This window comes from Protopterus annectens, chromosome 10.part0 (assembly GCF_019279795.1).
Source record: "Protopterus annectens isolate FY-2018-M chromosome 10.part0, PAN1.0, whole genome shotgun sequence".
Taxonomy (NCBI): Eukaryota; Metazoa; Chordata; order Ceratodontiformes; family Protopteridae; genus Protopterus; species Protopterus annectens.
The window spans coordinates 1,776,482,322-1,776,502,782 of NC_056744.1; the positions used below are offsets into that span (position 1 = coordinate 1,776,482,322).

Consider the following 20,461-nt stretch of genomic DNA (forward strand, 5'->3'; position numbering starts at 1 on the left):
AAATCTCCCTTCATACCCTTACTAGCTACTAAACAACTGTACACTCACACCTAGATATAGTTCCACTGAACTTGCTTCTTTCTTATCTGCACAACCTTACCTACTGGTTCTCCTTCTTTCCTGATTGTTTCCTGTGCACTACTACTCCTTTGTGTCTACTCCGTTAAGCCTCTTGGCTCACTCCTCTCCCCTCCCTGCCCCCAAATCCCACCCGCCCCTGGAACCTCTACATTTATCTCTAACTAACCACTCCCCCCATCTCTCACAGCCACTTACCACAACTTCCTGTTCCCACCTCCACCATACTTTGTCCCCACCCATCTCTTCCTACCTTAGTTGTCTGGCCTCATCCTGTTACATCACTCACTTAGAACCAACTTAACATGTCTATCCAACATCACCCCACCCTACTACTAATTCTCATCACTACCCTAACAACCACCTATCTCTCTACCTCCTATGAACACAACTCATCCACTACTTTCACTATCCCAAACAAATATACCCTAACTACCCCCCCTCCTACTTGCAATAATAATTTCAATGTCATCTATAACACCTCATATCTACTACCAAAATACCACCGTCTCTCCCACACCAAATACTCCACTTATCACTCCAAAAAGTGTGATATTTACCAGTTCAAACAATCACAATTCTACAACCTTTTCTTAATTAGCTCACTGACACATGGAGACATACACCCCAACCCAGGCCCTAAACTATCTCCATTTTCAACCAATTGCAAAATAGCAAATCCAAAGCTAACTCCACCTACTAAACCTCCTAAATCACTCTCTATAGCCCAACTTAATATACGTAGCATCTGCAACAAAATATCACATATTCATGCTCTACTAGATGTCCAGCAGTTCGACATTCTCTGTCTAACTGAAACATGGCTCAAACCAACAATAAAAGACAATGAAATTGTCCCCCCAGGATATAACATCCTGAGACAAGACCGCTTAAGCAAAAAAGGTGGCGGAGTAGCTATACTCTATAAAATAGGCCTACAATTAAGCATAACAAATCATTCCCTTTTAACAAACACACATGCAGAATTAATTATCTCAAAACTTCAAATCAATCCTCACAAAACCATAAATATTATCTGTACCTATATTCCCCCAGGCAATAACACTATAATATTAGAAGACCTACTAAACTGGCTTTCTTTGAATCTCCACCAAGAAACAATACTCTTAGGAGACCTAAATATTGATTGGAACTTATGCGAACATAATAATCCACCTACTTTTATTAATCTGCATGGCTTCACTCAACACATAAACATCCCTACAAGAACTAACAAACAGAGTAACAAAGAAACTGTACTTGATTGGATCTTAACAAATAGTCCACAACTACAATATACAACAGGTACTCTTCCAGTTGATCTCAGTGATCACTCCCTAACCTATATCATCAGGCATAAAACCAGCTTATCTATCCCAGCTCAAGTTCGAATAACACGTTGCAAAAAGAATTTTGACCCTACCCTGTTTCACAATGAACTTATGCAAATTAACTGGTCACCTCTAAAATCCCTCCCAATAGATGAAGCTGTTAATCACTTCAATAATACCTTTCTCACCATCCTAGAACATCATGCTCCCTTGCTCCATTCGTATGAAAGCTAAGACAGCACAATGGCTCTCTAACAAAACTAGGCAACTAATTCTTAATAGAAACAAAGCTTGGAAAAAATGGCATACCACTAAAAATTTAACTGATCATCTCTCTTTTAAACAAAAAAGAAATATAACAAAACAAGCCATACTTCAGGATATAAGAAACTACTACACTCAATTACAACAATCTTCCCTCCACCAACCACAAAAATTTTGGACCGCTATTAATACTCTCTTATCCCCTGGTAAAGCTGCCACTCCAAAACCATCAGACTCCAACTCCAACTCCCCCACAGAAATAGCTAATGCCTTTAACACCTTCTTCACTTCAGCCATTCAAAAGCTAGCAAACCAACAAAGCCCTGATACCTCTAAACTATCCATGCCTAGCTCTACTCCCCCACCCCCATTTCACATCCAACCCATACCTACCTCCTACATTTTATCCCTACTTCAAAACTCAAGCCAACAACCCCTTCAGCCGACAAATTACCTGCAGAATATCTCCAACTAGGTGCCAAGGCAATAGCTTATCCCATCTCTCTATTAATTAACAGGACTATAAAAGAATATACTATCCCTTCAACCTGGAAAATCTCACACATTATCCCACTCTTCAAAGGAGGTGACTCTTTGGAGTATTCTAATTTCCGCCCTATAGCACAACTATCTCCTCTTGCAAAAATAATGGAGAAATGTGTACACAAACAGCTACTAAATCACCTGTTAAGCAACAATCTCCTAGCTAGCTGTCAACATGGGTTTCGCCCATTCCATAGTACTACCACCGCCCTACTATCCTTCATTGACTCTATCAACATAAATCGCAACAATAACACTCCTTCCTCCGCTTTCTTTGTAGACCTGTCAAAAGCCTTTGACATGGTTAACCATCAACTTCTCCTACACCGCTTAAAGTCCCTCTCTCTTGACAACAAGGCCTTGAGTTGGTTTTCATCCTATCTTGAAAATCGCAAACAGGCAATTCTCTGGGATAACCATCTCTCTGATCTTCTCCCCACCTCCATAGGAGTCCCTCAAGGATCCATCCTAGGTCCTCTTCTATTTTCCATTTTTATAAATGATCTGCATCTAGCCACTCCTCTATCTACTTGTATTCAATATGCTGATGATACAACCATCATTTGCTCCGCCAAAACCCAGACTGAACTTCACCTGCTAACACAAAACACCTTCACCACCATCGAACAATGGTTCTCCAACCACTGCCTCCTCCTAAACCCCAAGAAAACCAAACTACTGATCTTTCCACCCACTCAACTATCTCCCCCTATTGACTTCACACTTACATCTAACAATGGCACACTTATTGCTCCAGACCAAACAACTAAACTATTGGGTATTACCATCGACAACCAACTAAAATTTGACTTTCATATCAACTCCACCATAAAATCAACTAACAGGAAACTTGGATCTCTATATAGAATCAAATCTTTCTTAACACCTGAAGCTAGAACTATCATAGCTAGAACCCACTTAATCTCTACCCTATTATATGCTTCTTCTATATACACTAACCTTTCAAAGTACAACCTCAAGAAACTAGCCATGTCATACAACAACATAGCCAGATTTGCCACTGCCTCTCCATATAAAACTCACCACTGTTTGAATCTTTTAAAACTAGGTTGGCTGGAATTACCCCACCTCATACAATACTACCAACTCACTATTGCACATAAAGTCCTTTATCACCCTGAAAACACACCAATGCTCTCTACACTCATAACACCCTATCACAATATGAGGCATCTCCGTTCCTTCAACAAAACACTGATAAAAACTTCTAAATCAAACAATGTAGCAGGAGATTCTATATTTTCCAACTCAATTGGCAAAATTTGGAATCAACTTCCACCAGACCTCACAACACTGACTTCTATTCCACTATTTAAATCCAATCTAAGACTCTACCTAAACAACCACAGGCTATGCTCCTGTAACGACCCTGGGTAACCTTTCTCACTCACCCTGCTTCCCCTCTTTACTCTTCACCTGGCCTTCTTCATCATTTCTCCAGCTTACTTAACTTTCCCTCTTATTAATCCATCTCTCTATCCCTCTTTATTCATTCATATTTCTTAACCTAAATACTGATGTCTTTGAATAACACACCTTAACCTAGCATTTTTATCTAACCTAGACTTCTGCTTTGCCTCACATAGAAATCAGTTTCTGATATAGCCTGTAATTAACCTATGACATTGTTTTTATTTTTCATTTTTATTTTTATTCTTATTTTTATTGTGTAAGTTTTTGTATATTTTTTATCTTGTTAAGTAGTAGTTAGTGGAGCTTTTCTCCTCGGGCCTCCACTGAAAATGGACTTGTATCCAGTTGGACTAGCCCGGTTAACAAATGTAAAATAAAATAAATAAATAAATAAAATAAAAATAAGTGTGAATTAGCAAATTAGGAATAGAAAACTAAGCACAAAATATTTTATAAAGTTACCTGAAGAGTTCATCTGTGACCATCAGGATGTCAACTGCCAAGGCTTCATTTGCCTTCTCTACTTGTTTAATACTGCAAGGAAGAAACAACAAGGTAAGCAAATGCCCAAACTCTACAACATACTAGTTATCACAAACAACACTCCATTAAAAATAACAGACCCCCTCCATTTAAATGTCACACTTCAATTTTGTTCACAAACCCGTAGCGCATGGGTGGTCTTTAAATGGCTGTTCTTTTTATTCTTAGTTTCCCCTGACTGACCATGTCTTTCACTGTGACGACTCCTCAGATCTCAATACACTTATCCCTTAGGCTTTATCCTCTGCACACACATACATACACACACACAGACAGGTGTCTCACTTGCCTCATGAATCTGATTTATGGCGGCTAGACATCCATATGGTAGGTGCAGAGTACAGCTGACTACAGGCTGGACTTGCAGGGTAATCTCAGTCAATTCCAAAACATATGGTGCAGCACTACAAAGCAATAGTGTCACCATGGTAAGACGTCTGCCTCATAGCTCCAAAGTTTGGGGATCAGTCTTTGATTTCAGGTTTCTGAATCTTTGAAATTCTTCCACGCTATATGTTTGCCCCCACCAGGTTTTCCAGCTTCCTCCTTGTAAAAACATTGGAGTTGATTGGCTACACTAAACTGTGTATGTCTATGCATATATACATGTATTATATATATGGTTTACTATCATATCATCAGCTTTATTCCTTTTCTTACAGTTGATAAAACCACACACCACGAACAGTTATGCAAATGAACGCCTTCCAAATCCCAGCGTTTTCGTCCTGAATGGACTTCATCAGATAAAAACACTCCCTTTTAATTAACCTTTTATACAATCAATAAAACCACTTTCTCACAACTGTAAATTGCACAAGCTGCGATCGAGAAAATGATGTACAACACAAACATATATATATACACACACACATGTGCTTTAGTTTTAGCAAATTTTCTGTTTGGCAGTGGATTTGCCACTGTGAGAATTCATCGAATGCATGCTTTGCTGACAATCACTGATGTGTGCAAAGCTGAATGTGACGTATGTATGAGTGACTGATAATGCTGAAAAGTTTACTTGTCACAGATGTTTTGGTACTGGGGGTTGTGTGTATGTATGCAAGTGTTTGTTGGTTAAGGTATCCAGCAAGGGATAAGGAAGAGGAAAAATGTGTTGCTGTGCTTGGGTACTTGTACGTTTGTATGTGTTGCTGTGCTTGGGTATTTGCACGTTTGTATGTGTTGCTGTGCTCGGGTATTTGTACATTTGCATGTGTTGCTGTGCTTGGGTATTTTGACGTTAGCATGTGTTGCTGTGCTTGGGTATTTGTACGTTAGTGTGTGTTGCTGTGCTTGGGTATTTGTACGTTAGTGTGTGTTGCTGTGCTTGGGTATTTGTACGTTTATATATGTTGCTGTGCTTGGGTATTTGTACATTTGCATGTGTTGCTGTGCTTGGGTATTTGTACATTTGCATGTGTTGCTGTGCTTGGGTATTTGTGCGTTTGCATGTGTTGCTGTGCTTGGGTATTTTGACGTTTGCATGTGTTGCTGTGCTTGGGTATTTGTACATTTGTATATGTTGCTGTGCTTGGGTATTTGTAAGTTTGCATGTGTTGCTGTGCTTGGGTATTTGTGAGTTTGCACGTGTTGCTGTGCTTAGGTATTTGTACGTTTGCATGTGTTGCTGTGCTTGGGTATTTGTACGTTTGTATATGTTGCTGTGTTTGGGTATTTGCACATTTGCATGTGTTGCTGTGCTTGGGTATTTGTATGTTCATGTGTGTTGCTGTGCTTGGGTATTTGTACGTTTGCATGTGTTGTTGTGCTTGGGTATTTGTACATTTGCATGTGTTGCTGTGCTTGGGTATTTGTACGTTCGTGTGTCTTGCTGTGCTTGGGTATTTGTACGTTCATGTTTGTTACTGTGCTTGGGTATTTGTACATTTGTATGTGTTGCTGTGTTTGGGTATTTATACATTTGTATGTGTTGCTGTGCTTGGGTATTTGTACGTTTGTATGTGTTGCTGTGCTTGGGTAGTTGTACGTTTGCATGTGTTGCTGTGCTTGGGTATTTGTACATTTGCATGTGTTGCTGTGCTTGGGTATTTGTATGTTTGTATGTGTTGTTGTGCTTGGGTATTTGTACGTTTGTATGTGTTACTATGCTTGGGTATTTGTATGTTTGTATGTGTTGCTGCGCACGGGTATTTGTACGTTTGCATGTGTGTGTCTTACTTGGTGGTATTTTTAGGGAAACGGTGTTTGCACCGTAATGTGTAGGGTTCTGGTTAGTACACATGAATAATGTTCTGCTCTCGGGGGGGGTTGTGGCTTTAAGATACTGAGAAGAGCCAAAAACTGACTTTTCATTTCTCATCAGTGGTAAATTATTAACAGAATAACAACTGCTGTTTTGTTTCTCTGCCTTTTTCTGAAATAACCTTCTAATCTATTAAAACTGCGTGATGAACTGGCTAAATGCACAATCCCCTTCCAAACTGATGACCCTACTGCTTATGCAGAATCCTTTAGTGCCAATGCTATGCACATGGAAATAGATGCAGCTATCCCCCATCAAAGTAAATACAATGACAAACTGAATAATAAATCTCTGTGATCAAATTTTTATTTTATTTTTTTTTTATTTTACATTTGTTGACCGGGCTAGTCTAACTGGACATATATCCGTTTACAGCAGAGGCCCGGGGAGAAAAGCTCCAGTACAGATAAAATCACAGTGATTTTTAACAGTAAAAAATTATTCTTTATAGAATTATACAAGGTACAAGATAGAATAGCAATAACATTTAAATACTTGTAAGTCAAGTTCTACAAAAAAAATAAAAACTAAATACTAAAGTTAAAATAATAGAAGGCATACCTTAAGATTCAACTCTCAACGCTAGAAGGTGTCAGGTAGGAGCTCAGTAAGGGGTCAGGAAGAAAAATAAGGCGTATTGAGACATACTTTCAGTCGGGATTGGTACAAGGACATAGCCATTGAGATGTAAGATGTTCTTTGATTTGTCTTTTGAACAGAGAGGTAGACTCTAGAGTAGCTATTTTTTGAGGGAGTAGATTCCAGTGTTTACCTATGGAATTTGAAAATAACGCATCCCCAGCTTTATTGTTTGATTTAGTTATAGATACTAGGAACTTATTGGCAGAACGAAGTGTGGCTAGGTTCTTATAAGGAGAAATAAGTTTAGCCAGGCTCAGAGTATTATCAGGGAAATGAAGGGTCTTATGAATGACAAGTAATTGTTGGTAGAGTAAGTGGTTATTTAGTTCTAGCCAATTTAGTTGTTTGAGGTTGTGACAGTGGTGAGTTCTGAGGGGAGTAGCATTAATGAATCTAGCTATACTATTATAGCAGGTAGAGAGTTTGTTAATGTTATTTTTAGATAGTGTAGTATATATAGCTGAAGCATAAAAAAGGGTGGAAAGCAGGTGGGTTTGTGCAATGGTTTTTCTAGCTGCTGGGTTAAGGAAGGGTTTAATTCTGTAGAGTGTCCCAATTTTTTTATTAACAGCTTTAATAGTAGTGTTAATTTGGTCATCAAAGTTAAGATGGTTGTCAATGGTTACACCTAATAGTCGAGTGGTATTATCGGGGTTAATACAGGTAGAATTATTTGAGGAGATAGTGAAGAATGGTGTAGGAGATTTATTAGTAGGAGTAAAGAGAAGAAGCTTTGTTTTTTTGGGGTTAAGGATGAGGCAGTGCTGCGTAAACCATTTTTCAACGTTATGAAAGGCTGTTTGGGTGATGGACTGGAGAGAGGAAACATTTGTAGCAGAACAGATCAACGTCGAGTCATCAGCATATTGGATGCAGGTCGCTTGTGTCACATTCAAATAAAGGTCATTAATAAATAATGAGAAAAGAAGGGGTCCGAGGATAGATCCTTGTGGAACACCAACATTTACTGGGAGTAAGGATGATAGGTTGTTCTCCCAAAGCACTGCTTGTTGCCTGTTTTCGAGATAGCTTCTAAACCACTGTAAAGAATGTGAGCTTAGAGAGAGGAGGTTGAGTTTTTCAAGAAGTATGTTATGGTTAACCATATCAAAAGCTTTTGATAGGTCTATAAATAGTGCAGAAGAGAAACAATTATTGTTTCGATTATTATTGATGGAGTCAGCAAAGGAAAGAAGGGCAGTTGTAGTGCTATGGTGAGGCCTGAAACCATGTTGACAGTCAGCTAGAAGTTTGTTTTGAAGAAGGTAGTTAAGAAATTGTTTGTGTATGCACCTTTCCATTATCTTAGCTAATGGGGACAGTAAGGCAATAGGGCGATAGTGGGATAGTTCAGAAGAAGGGCCCCCTTTATGTAGGGGAATTATGTGAGATATTTTCCAAATGGTAGGGATTTTTCTTTCAGAGATGGTCCTATTAATCAGAATAGATATTGGGTGATAAATAGCTTTTGCAGCAATTTGTAAGTATTCAGATGGGAGTTGGTCAGCAGATGGGGTACAAGGTTTTAGTTTTAAGAGAAGCTTATATATAATAGACGATGAGACAGGTTGGATTTGAAAGGCTTTAGTAGAGGCTGGAGAGATGCAGTAGGTGTCGGTAATGAGTTGGCTAGGGTTAGAATAGCTTCTGTAAAGTAGTTATTAAAGGCATCTGGGATCTGAGTAGAGCTGTTAAGGTTAAATCCTAAAGGGATAGGAGTAGGAGAATGTCCTGGTTTAAGAAGTTTATTAACATCTGACCAAAATTTTTGAGGGGTATTTTGAGTAGTTTTTTGAAGATGAAGATAAAATTCCTTTTTGTCTCTAAGAGTATCTTTCTTGGTAGTATTTCTTAACTGTTTATAGAGGAGATGATCAGATGGACATTTGGTAGCTCTCCATTTAGCCCAGATTTTATTTCTAAGGATCATTTTTTCTTTTGTTTGCTTTGTTAGCCAAGGGGCAGTTTTGGCTCTTATCCTGGTAGAGTGGAATGGAGCATGATAATCAAGGATTTGCAGAAACGTAGTGTTAAAATAGGTAACTGCTTCATTAAGTTCGAGGTGTGATAAAGGTGACCAGTCACATGCCTGTAATTCAGCAAGGAAGTTATCAGGGTTGAAAAATCTTTTTGAGCGGCATCTTCTTAGTTTATGCATATTAGGAATATTCAATTTTTGTCTGATAACATATGTAAGTATGTGATCACTAATACTGTCAGGAAGTGTTCCTGGAGTATAGTTGCTGGGGGGGGTTATTAATTAGAATCCAGTCCAGAATTGTTTCTTTCTTATTTGGTTTATGGATTCTAGTTGTAGTTGTTATTAATTGTGAATAGCCATGGAGATTAATATGGTTAGTAGGTTGCTGGGCTGCACAGGTTTTCCAATCAATGTTGAAATCGCCAAGTATTATGGTTTCTTGGGGTAGTTGGTTAGAAAGAGAACTGAGTAGGTCTTCTAGAGTCTGGGTATTATTACCAGGGGGAAGGTACATACAAATTAGATAGATTGCTTTATTGTTGTTAATCTGTAGCTTGATTGATAAAATTTCAGTTTTGGGGCCTGTTAATGGAAGTTCATTAAAACGGGTAATTTGTAGGTTAGATTTATAGATAATGGCTATACCGCCACCTTTCTTCTTCATTCGGTCATTTCTAAGTATGTTATAGCCAGGAGGGGTGATTTCCTGGTCTTGAGTAGAGGGTTTTAGCCATGTTTCTGTTAGACATAATATATCGAATGAATGCAAGTGAAGGAGAGCATGAAGATGGTGAATTTTGTTATTGACACTTCTAATGTTAACGTGAGCTATTAGAAGGGAGTTGGCTGCTTTAGTACCTGATGAAAGAAGAGGAGAAGCATTAATATTTTGGTTATAATCGCTAAGGGCAGAGGGACCGGGATTAGGATGAATATCACCATGTAAGAGGAGTTGGTGATGGGAAAAAGATAGTAATTTAAGAAGTTTGAGGCAAATATTAAGAATTCTTTTGTTAAAATAGATGGTTATGTGAGATACCCTATGGTATTTTGGCAGTAGATAGTTGGAAGAACAGGTAATGTTACTATGATTAAGGGAGCTGAAGAAAGAGGAAGGTAAAGTTTGTTTTAGATGAAGGTTTTGTTCATATACAGTGTTAATTTGCAAAGAGGTGATATAGTAAGATAAAGAAAGAGAGGCTATAGCAGTAGTAAAGAGAAGGGCATAGATGAGAAAGGCTTTTACAGTTGGTGACATAGTAGTGAAGAGTTGAAGAACTTGAGTAACTTGTTAAAGATAATTAGTGAAGAACAAGTAGATCAACAACAATGTATAAAGAAGGGATAAATGGAGATAAGTATATGGAAGTTGAGATAGGGGATAGTCAGGGGATAGTCAGAGCTAGACAGATAAGAAGTAAGTATTAGATAGATAGTAGATTAAATGTAAAATAAGGCAGGGTATGAATGAGTTATGTAAGAGGAGGATGGTAGAGATAAGGTTAAATAGTGATTGAAGCAGATTTGAAATAATAGTTTTAGAGTTGGAAGTCAAAAAGATAGGAGGATAAGAAGGAGTGGAGGGAAAAGAAAAGAGAGGTAAAGGTTGGGGGAGAGGTCTAGGATGAAGGATGGAGATAGGTTAGGAGGATAGGGGGGAGTGTCTAGTGAGGTATAAGTTAAGGACCCCTAGGGGTGGGTGGGAATTGGGGGTAGGGAGGGGAGCGAAGCGGGGCACAAACACTTTGGGCGAGAGCAAAGGAGGAGAGAACAATCAGAAAGTAAATATCCAAGGGGAGTAGGCTGGATACAAGAAGTTAGCTAGGTTAACTAGGGCAAGTGGAAAAGGAATAAATGAAGTTCAGGAGAAACAGTTTCAGAATAGGTACAAGGGAGGCTAAGAAGTAGTGAAAATGGTATCAGAGAGCACGGGGACAGATTGATCTAACACTAGGAGGTAGATATAGGCAAGAAGAACTGCAAGGAAAAGAAACAGTCAGGAGAGACACCTAAACATACAGCGTGGGAAGTAGGAAGAGAAACTAGAATATTGTCAGGAGAGAAAGAGAGTACTTTAGGTAGGAGAAGGGGAATGGAAGTAAGTACTGGAGTCACAAATAGTTTTAGGGGTAATGCAGTATATGTAGTAGTCTGCAGAAGTGAGGAGACAAAGTAAGGGGTCAAGCAGTATAGCAGTCGGGGGGGGTATGGCTGCTGGCGGAGACTGGCAGAAATCTAGTATTTGTATCTGGGGAGGATAACCAGAAATAACAAAAATAACACTTTTGATAGAAAAAATAACATAGAAACATACAGTATAACCTTAGTTTGGTTTTGTCCAGGGTATAAAGGTAACCCAGGGGTGAATGACCCAGGCAGGCCAATCCAAATATAAACAGGCTCTGTAATTTAAAGAAAAAAAGAAAAAACTGACTGCACAGAAAAATAAGTGTAAATTTCATGATGCCAAATTGCCAAAAATGCTTTCGCTAAACTTAACAGGAAACTCAGGACCCTGAATTAAATTAACCAAACCCAGAGTTGAGGTAAAAACATCCACTCAGGTGAAGAATAACCACAAAGCCTTCCTTAATTATGTACATTTCTTAATCTAATTAAATGCAATTTGGACAAATAGATGACAACCACAAATTCATCCCATATAGACCACCCATGTCTCTTACAGACAGAGGTAATAACTAAGTGTCCCAACATATCCTTTGTTTTCTCGCTTCTGAGTTACACATATGCAAAACATAGCGGGCCAAAAAACTACCAGTGGAATGCAAGGCTAAAACTCTTAAGATCTTCACAGATCAACAGCCTAGTAAGTACTTATGAACCTATGAAACAGACATATTAAGCATATGAGCCACTGGAATCTAAGTTCTACCAATCATGGGTGCAGAGTACGGAAGCCAGGTGGGACACTGTCTAGCAGTTTCTCCAGAAGTCCTGCAAGATGACTACTTGCTGCCTTTAAAGCATAAAAGGTGGACATTCACCGAGAAGATGACCATAGGAATAGGAAGCAGGTGAGTTTCCCACGTTTGAGACTACATGTAGTCTGTTATCAGTGTCCTGGGAAACTGAAGCAAATATTACTGCCACTATTTTGTGACCACGTGCAATTAGATTAATATGATTCATTTATGGATAACTTTGTGCCTAGCAGTATACCCTGTCACATAGCTTATGTAAATCCAGAACTTTCCAAGCATACTCTTGTTCAGGAGATTCTGGAGACCATGATCTCATTTTCCATTGGTCCCATCGTGCAATAAAATTCCCAAGGTTCTAGTGTGTTAGCAAATTAAAATTTCCTCTAGAGGTGACATCAGCTTTCAAACATGTATTTAACTGTTTGTTTATTACATTTCTTGACAAAGAATGCCATACTGGAATGATCCACTTTTAGTGCAGCAGCAGGGAGAAAACCTCCAAGACATAGAACATGTCCAGTTTTACAAAACAACAGATGGTCATTACAAGTATGTCTTATAATGACTGCAAACATTTTAAAAATATTAATAACCCAATATAATGTCCACCTCATGAAGACTACCAGTGCCAACTTGGGATCACCAATCCCAATTGTGTCAGTCCTTCTGCCACTTGAGATTATGGCAGGAATTGAGTAACAGATTTCTACCACCCAGTATAAATTGCACACTACCACCTCCCCATCCAGTTCCACCAGTGCCTGAGACACTAATCAAACTAGGGTGGTCTAGGCCATAGCCAGGGCTTTATCCATTTACACCACACAGCCAGTGCTTTTGCCTATTTTTATAAATAAGCACATTTACTACATTAAGGACTTACCCTCTCCTGCCTCCTATCTTACATCTCTCTTAACATGCTACTCAGCTATCCCCCCACCCCCTTTAATTGGTCGCTACATTCCCTCCTGCTGTCTTTTTGTGTTCAAATACATTTCATTCTAAATTCTTCTCTCTCTTAAACTGGTATTTCGGTAGATACTGCTCCACCCTGCTGTTAGCCTTTATTTTAATTCATACAACACAATCATCTTTAAGGACTACATTTTGTTGAACTCGTCTGTGCTTAATTATAATACTTTCTTGTTCCCATTTTTATGGAGCTGATTTAATTAAATTAGCATGCTGGAATACAGCTTTAGTTAATTTCAACATCTGTCTTATTTTACTAAACTCTGCCTCTGCTAAATAGTAGAATTAAAAGCTCATCTTTCATGTGCTTGGCACAGACACCAGAATATAACCTCCATGTTTTACTCAATGTTAATGTATCCTTTAGCTAATCTGCATGACACCTATATATAACTCTGTTGAGTTCCACTCTCTGTCCTACTTTAATATTACAAGCTAACTTCTGTTTTGTTATGCTACTAAACTGTAGCCTCTCACATACTTTGGACATAATGTACTCCTTTGCCTTCACATTTTGTGTTTACCTGTACCATATCATTCATATACTTATTAACCTGTTTATAGTCAACTATCACTGCTTGGTTTATTCCCATTATTTATTGAAGTGTATAACCATGCATCAATTTAATCGACGTAACATGTAAGCTACTTAGAAATTCATAAAAAAACCTGTTTTTCTTTATTGTACCTTGGTCTGGGCTGCAGCTGAAAAGGATATTTCGGCTAGTTGATTTGGCTGGAACAGCATGCAAACCAAAAATAAAGAGCAGCGCTATTCATTCAAAATGTCACTCAACAAGTCACACATGCCAAATGCCTAACGAGCAGAATAAAACGGCTGTGCACTGCTTTCTTGGGCTTCTTCTCTAAGACAGTAAAAAGAATGGCTGAGCAATCATTTAGCGATACATTCTGCATGTTTTGTCAAGACTCATTGCGTGGCTGAGTAGTTTTTTGTTAACAATGTTTAGCATGGGACTTCAGTGAAGACTCATCTTCATGGTACCTGTGCCTGTGTGTGTATGTTTATATATACATATATATATATATATATATATTTTTTTTTTGAATTATTGAAATGCCAAGACATCAAAAGTGAAACGATCAATGCCAACATTCTGAAAGTCACCAGATCAAAAAAATTCAAAACATCAAAAATGACTGCAAAAGGAAACATACAGTTTACTTTTGTGATTAACACCAAAACCCTGCCACACATTTACATCAAATTTGTCTCAATAATGGTAGTCTTACGGAAAGGTTTTTTAAAGGGTAAGTTGTAGGGCTAGGAATACAGACAAAGTTAAGGTTAGCAGGCTTTGGTAAGGTGGACACGGGAGCTTTGAACTAGCACTGCAGAAATGCCAAAGCATGTGACTTTACTCCAACACACACTGCTCTGCAATGTACTGGGTTTTTCTGAGAACTGTAACGTACAGCTTAGTCAGGCAATAACAATAATTGCTGCTAGCATGATTAACAGAAAAGGCAAACAAATATTTCAGAAGGCAGTGCAACTCTTGTATTATAATGCTCAGAACACAGAATAACAGCACAAGCCCTCATAGTTAGGAGAGGACTGCTCCAAAGGGATGCTTCTGGATTTTTCAGTTTGTCGACAATAAAGGAAGCTTCATCCTAGCCATGTGTTGTCCTCATGCATAGTATAATCAAAAGAAGAAGTCATCATTAAAGGCAAAATACACGGATCTAATCTAATACAGCAGTCAAACTGGCTAAGACTAATTTCAAAAGTTTTATATATATATATATATATATATATATATATATATATATATATATATATATATTTATACACATTTGTACATGAATCATGGACCTCATAAATAAAGATATTGGGGACCTACAGACAATGGATCCTACCCAGTTCGGCTTTGTTAAGGGCAGATCCTGCCTCTTAAACCTGGTTGATTTCTTTGAAACAGTCACCAAGGCCATTGATGAGGGGAAGGTGGTCCACACAGCCTACCTGGACCTTGCAAAGGCCTTCAATACAATATCCCACTCGGGCATTATAGATAAGCTCACATAGGTTAGGCACATAGGTTCTAACTAGACTAACTGCCCTTGAGGGCCATTTTAAGTCTAGCCAATTACCCCAAATGAGAATCAAACCTTGCACCTTGTGTCTGTAAGGTAAACACCTTAACCATTAAGCCAGCCTCCCACCTCCCAGCTTAAATATAAACCCCTATGTCACTAGATGGGTTGCAAACTGGCTTAAGGACAGAATCCACATGGTTAGAATTGCTGGAGTCATGTCAGACTCCAAACCAGTTACAAGTGGCACCCCACAAGGCTCAATCCTGGGACCTCTCTTGTTCGGTATATATTTCTCGGAGGTACAGGCTAACACAGAAGGACTGTGGCTGACCAAGTTCACAGATGACTGCAAACTGGGCGCTATAATCGACTCTCCAGCTGACACAAGCATCCTACAAAAGGGCCTCATAGAAACAGACAACTGGTGCCAGAGCCATGGCCTCAAGCTAAACGCCAAAAAGTGTATAGTCATCCCCTTTAGGCAAAAACAAAGTACCCACAAATTACCACATAGGTGGTAATCCATTAAGTACAGAAGAAGTAATTAGGGACCTGGGGACCCAAGTTGATAGCAATCTCTCATTTGACAACCACGTGGCCAAAGTGGTTAGAAAAACATTTTATATAGCCCACCTAATCATGAAGGGATTCACATCTAGATCAGGGGAGGTCATCGTGCCTCTTTACTCATCCCTCATCAGGCCCATAATGGAGTACAATGCCCCTTTTGAGATGTACCTTACCAGACACCTGCAGCAACTGGAAAGACCCCAAAAGTACCTCACCAAGAGGATCAAAGGGCTCAAACAGATGCCATATGCTGCCCGGTTAAAGAAACTCCAGCTCTACTCAGTGGCATACCGCCTGCTCAGAGGCGATCTGTGCCTGACATATAAAGCCATGTCCAACCCGGAATTAATGGACATGCTGCACCTCAGAAAATCCAAATCCCATCGAGCTACGTGCTCGAGAGACTTGAACCTCAGCACTGAAATAAATAGGACATGCTGGAAGGACAGATTCATAACCCAGAGGCTCCCTTCACTCTGGAATAAAATCCCAGTCCAGGTTAGGCAGAGTCCCTCATTGACTCTCTTCAAGAGGAATCTTGATGAGTGGATGGGAGATAGTAGGTTTACCCCGGGTATCACTTCTGTGCCACTGTTAGACAGAGGCACAGTATACTAACCTTGAAAAAGGGCATAGCAAAATTCATTTACATTGGATGGCGAAAGCCAAACACACTCTGGCTAGGCTTATAAATGTCCTAGGGCAGATAGCCTAGTATGAACATATAATGTGTCTTATATATCTGCTGAAGAAACTGTCCTTTGGTGCATGTCTGTGACACAGTGTAACATACACAGAGATTGCACAGATTGTTTTACAGTGAATATAAAAAGTTTACACACCCCTGTTAAAATGCCAGGTGTTTGTGATATAAAAAAAATGAGACACAATAAATCATTTCAAAACTTTTTCCACCTTTAATGTGACCTGTAAGCTGTACAATTCAATTGAAAAACAAATCCGTTAGGGGAAAAATAATATAAAAAACCCCCCCGTACAATACTCTGGTTGCATAAGTGTGCACACCCTTAAACTAATACTTTGTTGTGTGTGCACACCCTTAAACTAATACTTTGTTGAAGTACCTTTTGATTTAATTAAAGCATTCAGTCTTATTGGGAAGGAGTCTATCAGCATGGCACATCTTGACATGGAAATATTTGCCCACTCTTCCTTGCAAAAGCTCTCCAAATCTGTCAGCTTGCCAGGGCATCTTTTGTGCACAGCCCTCTTCAGGTCAACCCACATATTTTCTATTGGATTTAGGTCTGGGCTCTGGCTGGGCCATTCCAAAACTTTAATTTTCTTGTGGTGAAGCCATTCTTTTGTTGATTTGGATGTATACTTGGGGTCATTGTCGTGTTGAAAGGTGAAATTCCTCTTCATCTTTAGCTTTCTAACAGACGCCTGAAGGTTTTGGGCGAAACGTGACTGGTATTTGGGACTGCTCATAATTACCTCCACCTTGACTAAAGCCCCAGTTCCAGCTGAAGGAAAGCAACCCCAAAGCATGATACTGCCACTACCATGCTTCACAGTGGGGATGGTGTTCTTTTGGTGATGTGAAGTGTTTTTGCGCCAAATGTACCTTTTGGAATTGTGGTGAAAAAGTTCAACCTTGGTCTCATCAGACCATAACACATTTTTCCACATGCTTTTGGGAGTCTTGATGTATTGTTTTGAAAATTTTAGCCAGGCCTGGATGTTTTTCTGTGTAAGAAAAGGCTTCCGTCTTGCAATCCTACCCCATAGTTCAGACATATGGAGAATACGGGAGATTGTTGTCACATGTAGTACACAACCAGTACTTACCAGAAATTCCTGCAGCTCCTTCAGTGTTGCTGTAGGTTTCTTGGGAGCCTCCCTGACCAGTTTTCGTCTTGTCTTTTCATCAATTTTGGTGGGATGTCCAGCTCTTTGCAACGTCACTGTTGTCCCACATTTTCTGCACTTTTTGATGGCTGTCTTCACTGTGTTCCATGGTATATCCAATGCTGTGGAAATATTTTTATACCCTTCTTCTACCTTTCAACAATGAGTTCCCTTTGATGCTTTGTAAGCTGTCTGCGAACCATGGCTTTTGCTGTAGCAGACAACTGAGTAAATGTCTGGAAAATCCTACTAGGACAGCTGAACTTTATTTGGAGTTAATCAGTCTCTAATTGAGGGCAGGTGTGAACCCAAGAAGACTGAATGCTGTAATTAAATCAAAAGATGCTTCAACAAAGTATTAGTTTAAGGGTGTGCACACTTATGCAACCAGCGTATTGTACTTTTTTTTACTTTTTATATTTTTCCCCCTAACATATTTCTTTGTTTTTCAAATGAATTGTACAGGTTATAGGTCGCATTAAAAGTGAGAAACGTTTTGAAATTATTGATTGTGGTCTCATTTTTTTATATCACAAAAACCTGGCATTTTAACAGGGGTGTGTAAACATTTTATATCCACTGGACATGTAGTAACTTTAAATGATGTACTTATTTCATTTGTATTTGTTTTCCAGGGTACAGCACTGATCTCCACGGACCATTTTCAAACTCAGCAATGGAGACTGAAGGGAATCAAACCTTGGCCCACAGGAATTTTTTTTTTTTTTAACAGCTCATTAATCCTCTGCGCCAGCTGCCAGACATACTTCCTATGCAGCTCAGATATGATATTTGTGTTTAATCTTAAAGAGGTTGTTTACAACTAAAAGCTAAATGTTTCAGCTAGGGGATGAGAGTTCATACACTGAGTTATAAGTATTGGAGCTTGTCTAAATCTGTAGGTTTGCATGAAAAATATAATACCCTTCTTTCTTCATATACCAGTTAAAATTATATATAAATGGAAGCTTACACATTAATAAGTAAATACAACTTATGGTTCAACAGGCAAGCACTGGTTGAATGTACGCATTCTAGCAAAAAATACATATATGCATTTATAACATTCCAGCAGAAAGTAAACTAACTACATGCTTTCGGCATTGCTGACCTGCAGAAACAAGGGCTGCTGGTTACATCATGCAACTAGGATGAAAGACCTGTTCTGCTTGTAAGAGAGAACCAGGCTCCAGGAGTTACACAACTAAACTTGTACAACATTGGAGTTCCAATAACAAAACAATTTTACCTACAAATTTTGAAGATATTTCTTTCAACTAATCAAATGTCAAAGACACGAAGGGGAAAGAAAAAAGCCAGTGAATTATCTAAAACTTAAAATGAGTTAAGCAATTCAGTGTTTTCTATTGGGGGGGCACTATCAGTCATACAAAAAAAAAAACATGTTTTGCCATAGATGTTATCCTGCATCTTTAAATCAGTCACATTTATTTTCTTTTACCTGGTAGTTATTTAGTTTTTTTTTTTTACAAAATGAAAGCTTGTGTGGAATCTGGTGTTGTAAACAAACTTCTCTAAACTGCTCTTATACTGTAAAGTCAATATGGCTTCCTGACTCAATTAGCACATTTGGTTGATCTGCAGTCACACTAATCTACTGCTGATGTCGAATCACTGACTTTACAAGACGGTCGATTAGATAACACCAATTTATTGTAGCTTTTGGATAAACCCAATCCCATTTCTGATTCAGAATTTAAATGGAGCAAAATCATGTACAAGAGGTTTCCTGCTGACAATATTCCTGACTCACCTACTATTTATTTATTTACTGTTTGTTGACCTAGAAAGTCAGACTGGGCACATGCCTTTTGGGGGAAAAGCCCCAAACAGAATTAAAGATTGGCAAAAGTAACAAATGATACAATACATAAGCTCATGCAGTAGTGGTACATACAAGGATTACAAGATATAAATAAAGATATTCCAAGAATAGACAGGACAGTTGACTATACAACAGCAGCACAGTGGGAAGTAGGTATTTTTCTTTGTTTAGATAGGTATGACTAACTAAGAGAGAAGTACACAGAGGAGGATGTAGTAGAAACATTCAGAGAGGAAGAGGAGGCACAGAGGAATAGACAGGGAATCTAGAGAGAGAATGTAGGAGGGGAATTAGAAGGGAAGGAGAGACTTCTATCAGGTCGAGTGAGCAAAGATCAAAAGTGAGGCGTAGTGAAGGAAATCCTATAAAGATGGCAGGAAGGGGGAAGGAATCCGCTAGGTGTAAGGCAGGAGCAGAGCCAAGAATTAGGTGAGATCTGATGAGTAATTTGAACTGTAAGTGATTTGGTGTGGTGAGTATGTTTTGGGGAATTGAGTTCCATGTTCTGGCAATGTGGCTGGAGTAAAGAGAATCCCCAGAAAAGTTGTTAGCTTTTGTAACTTGTAAGAGGAATTTGTTAGAAGATCTAAGTAGTCTTTTATTAGATTGGGGTTGAAGTAGGCTGTGAAGTGCAGGACACCTGTCTGGGAGGTAAAGTATGCAGTAGGCCATAGTGAATTGGTTGTATGTGAGGTAAATGGGGAGCTCAAGCCAGTTTAGTTGGCATATGGCAGTATAGTGATGGGACCTATGAGGAGAGTTGGTGGTGAATCAGGCAATTTTGTTGTAGCAGATCTATTGCCATAAACCCTCGGCAACTGCCCTTTCTGGTTGTCAGAGTGCCTATACTGCCCATTGCCACAATCTGAAACAATGTGATGGTGCAAGTGTGGTTATGCCTCTGTAGTCTGAATTACTGTTCCAGAGAATCCAGTTGTTTGTTGTTTTATTGACAAGGTGCCCTTTAATTCATTTACAAGCAAAATCAGGAATGGCTGCTACAAGGTATGTTGTCTGAGCAATGCTGTTATACCCTTTGGATCTAGGGTGCAGTATATTCTTTCAATTATTCAGCTTGGTAATAAGGCTTTTGTGGATGTTATTTTCCAAACC

General features: G+C 38.9%; 1 protein-coding gene across 1 annotated transcript in view; it reads right to left on the reverse strand.

The window, feature by feature from the left end:
- The window catches only part of PELO (pelota mRNA surveillance and ribosome rescue factor), a 1,269,508-nt gene that overhangs the window by 462,360 nt on the left and 786,687 nt on the right, over positions 1-20,461 (reverse strand). Inside the window, exon 10 of the mRNA XM_044086588.1 lies at positions 4,113-4,184. Within this exon, the coding sequence (XP_043942523.1) occupies positions 4,113-4,184 (72 nt within the window). The remainder of the gene's footprint in view (positions 1-4,112; positions 4,185-20,461) is intronic.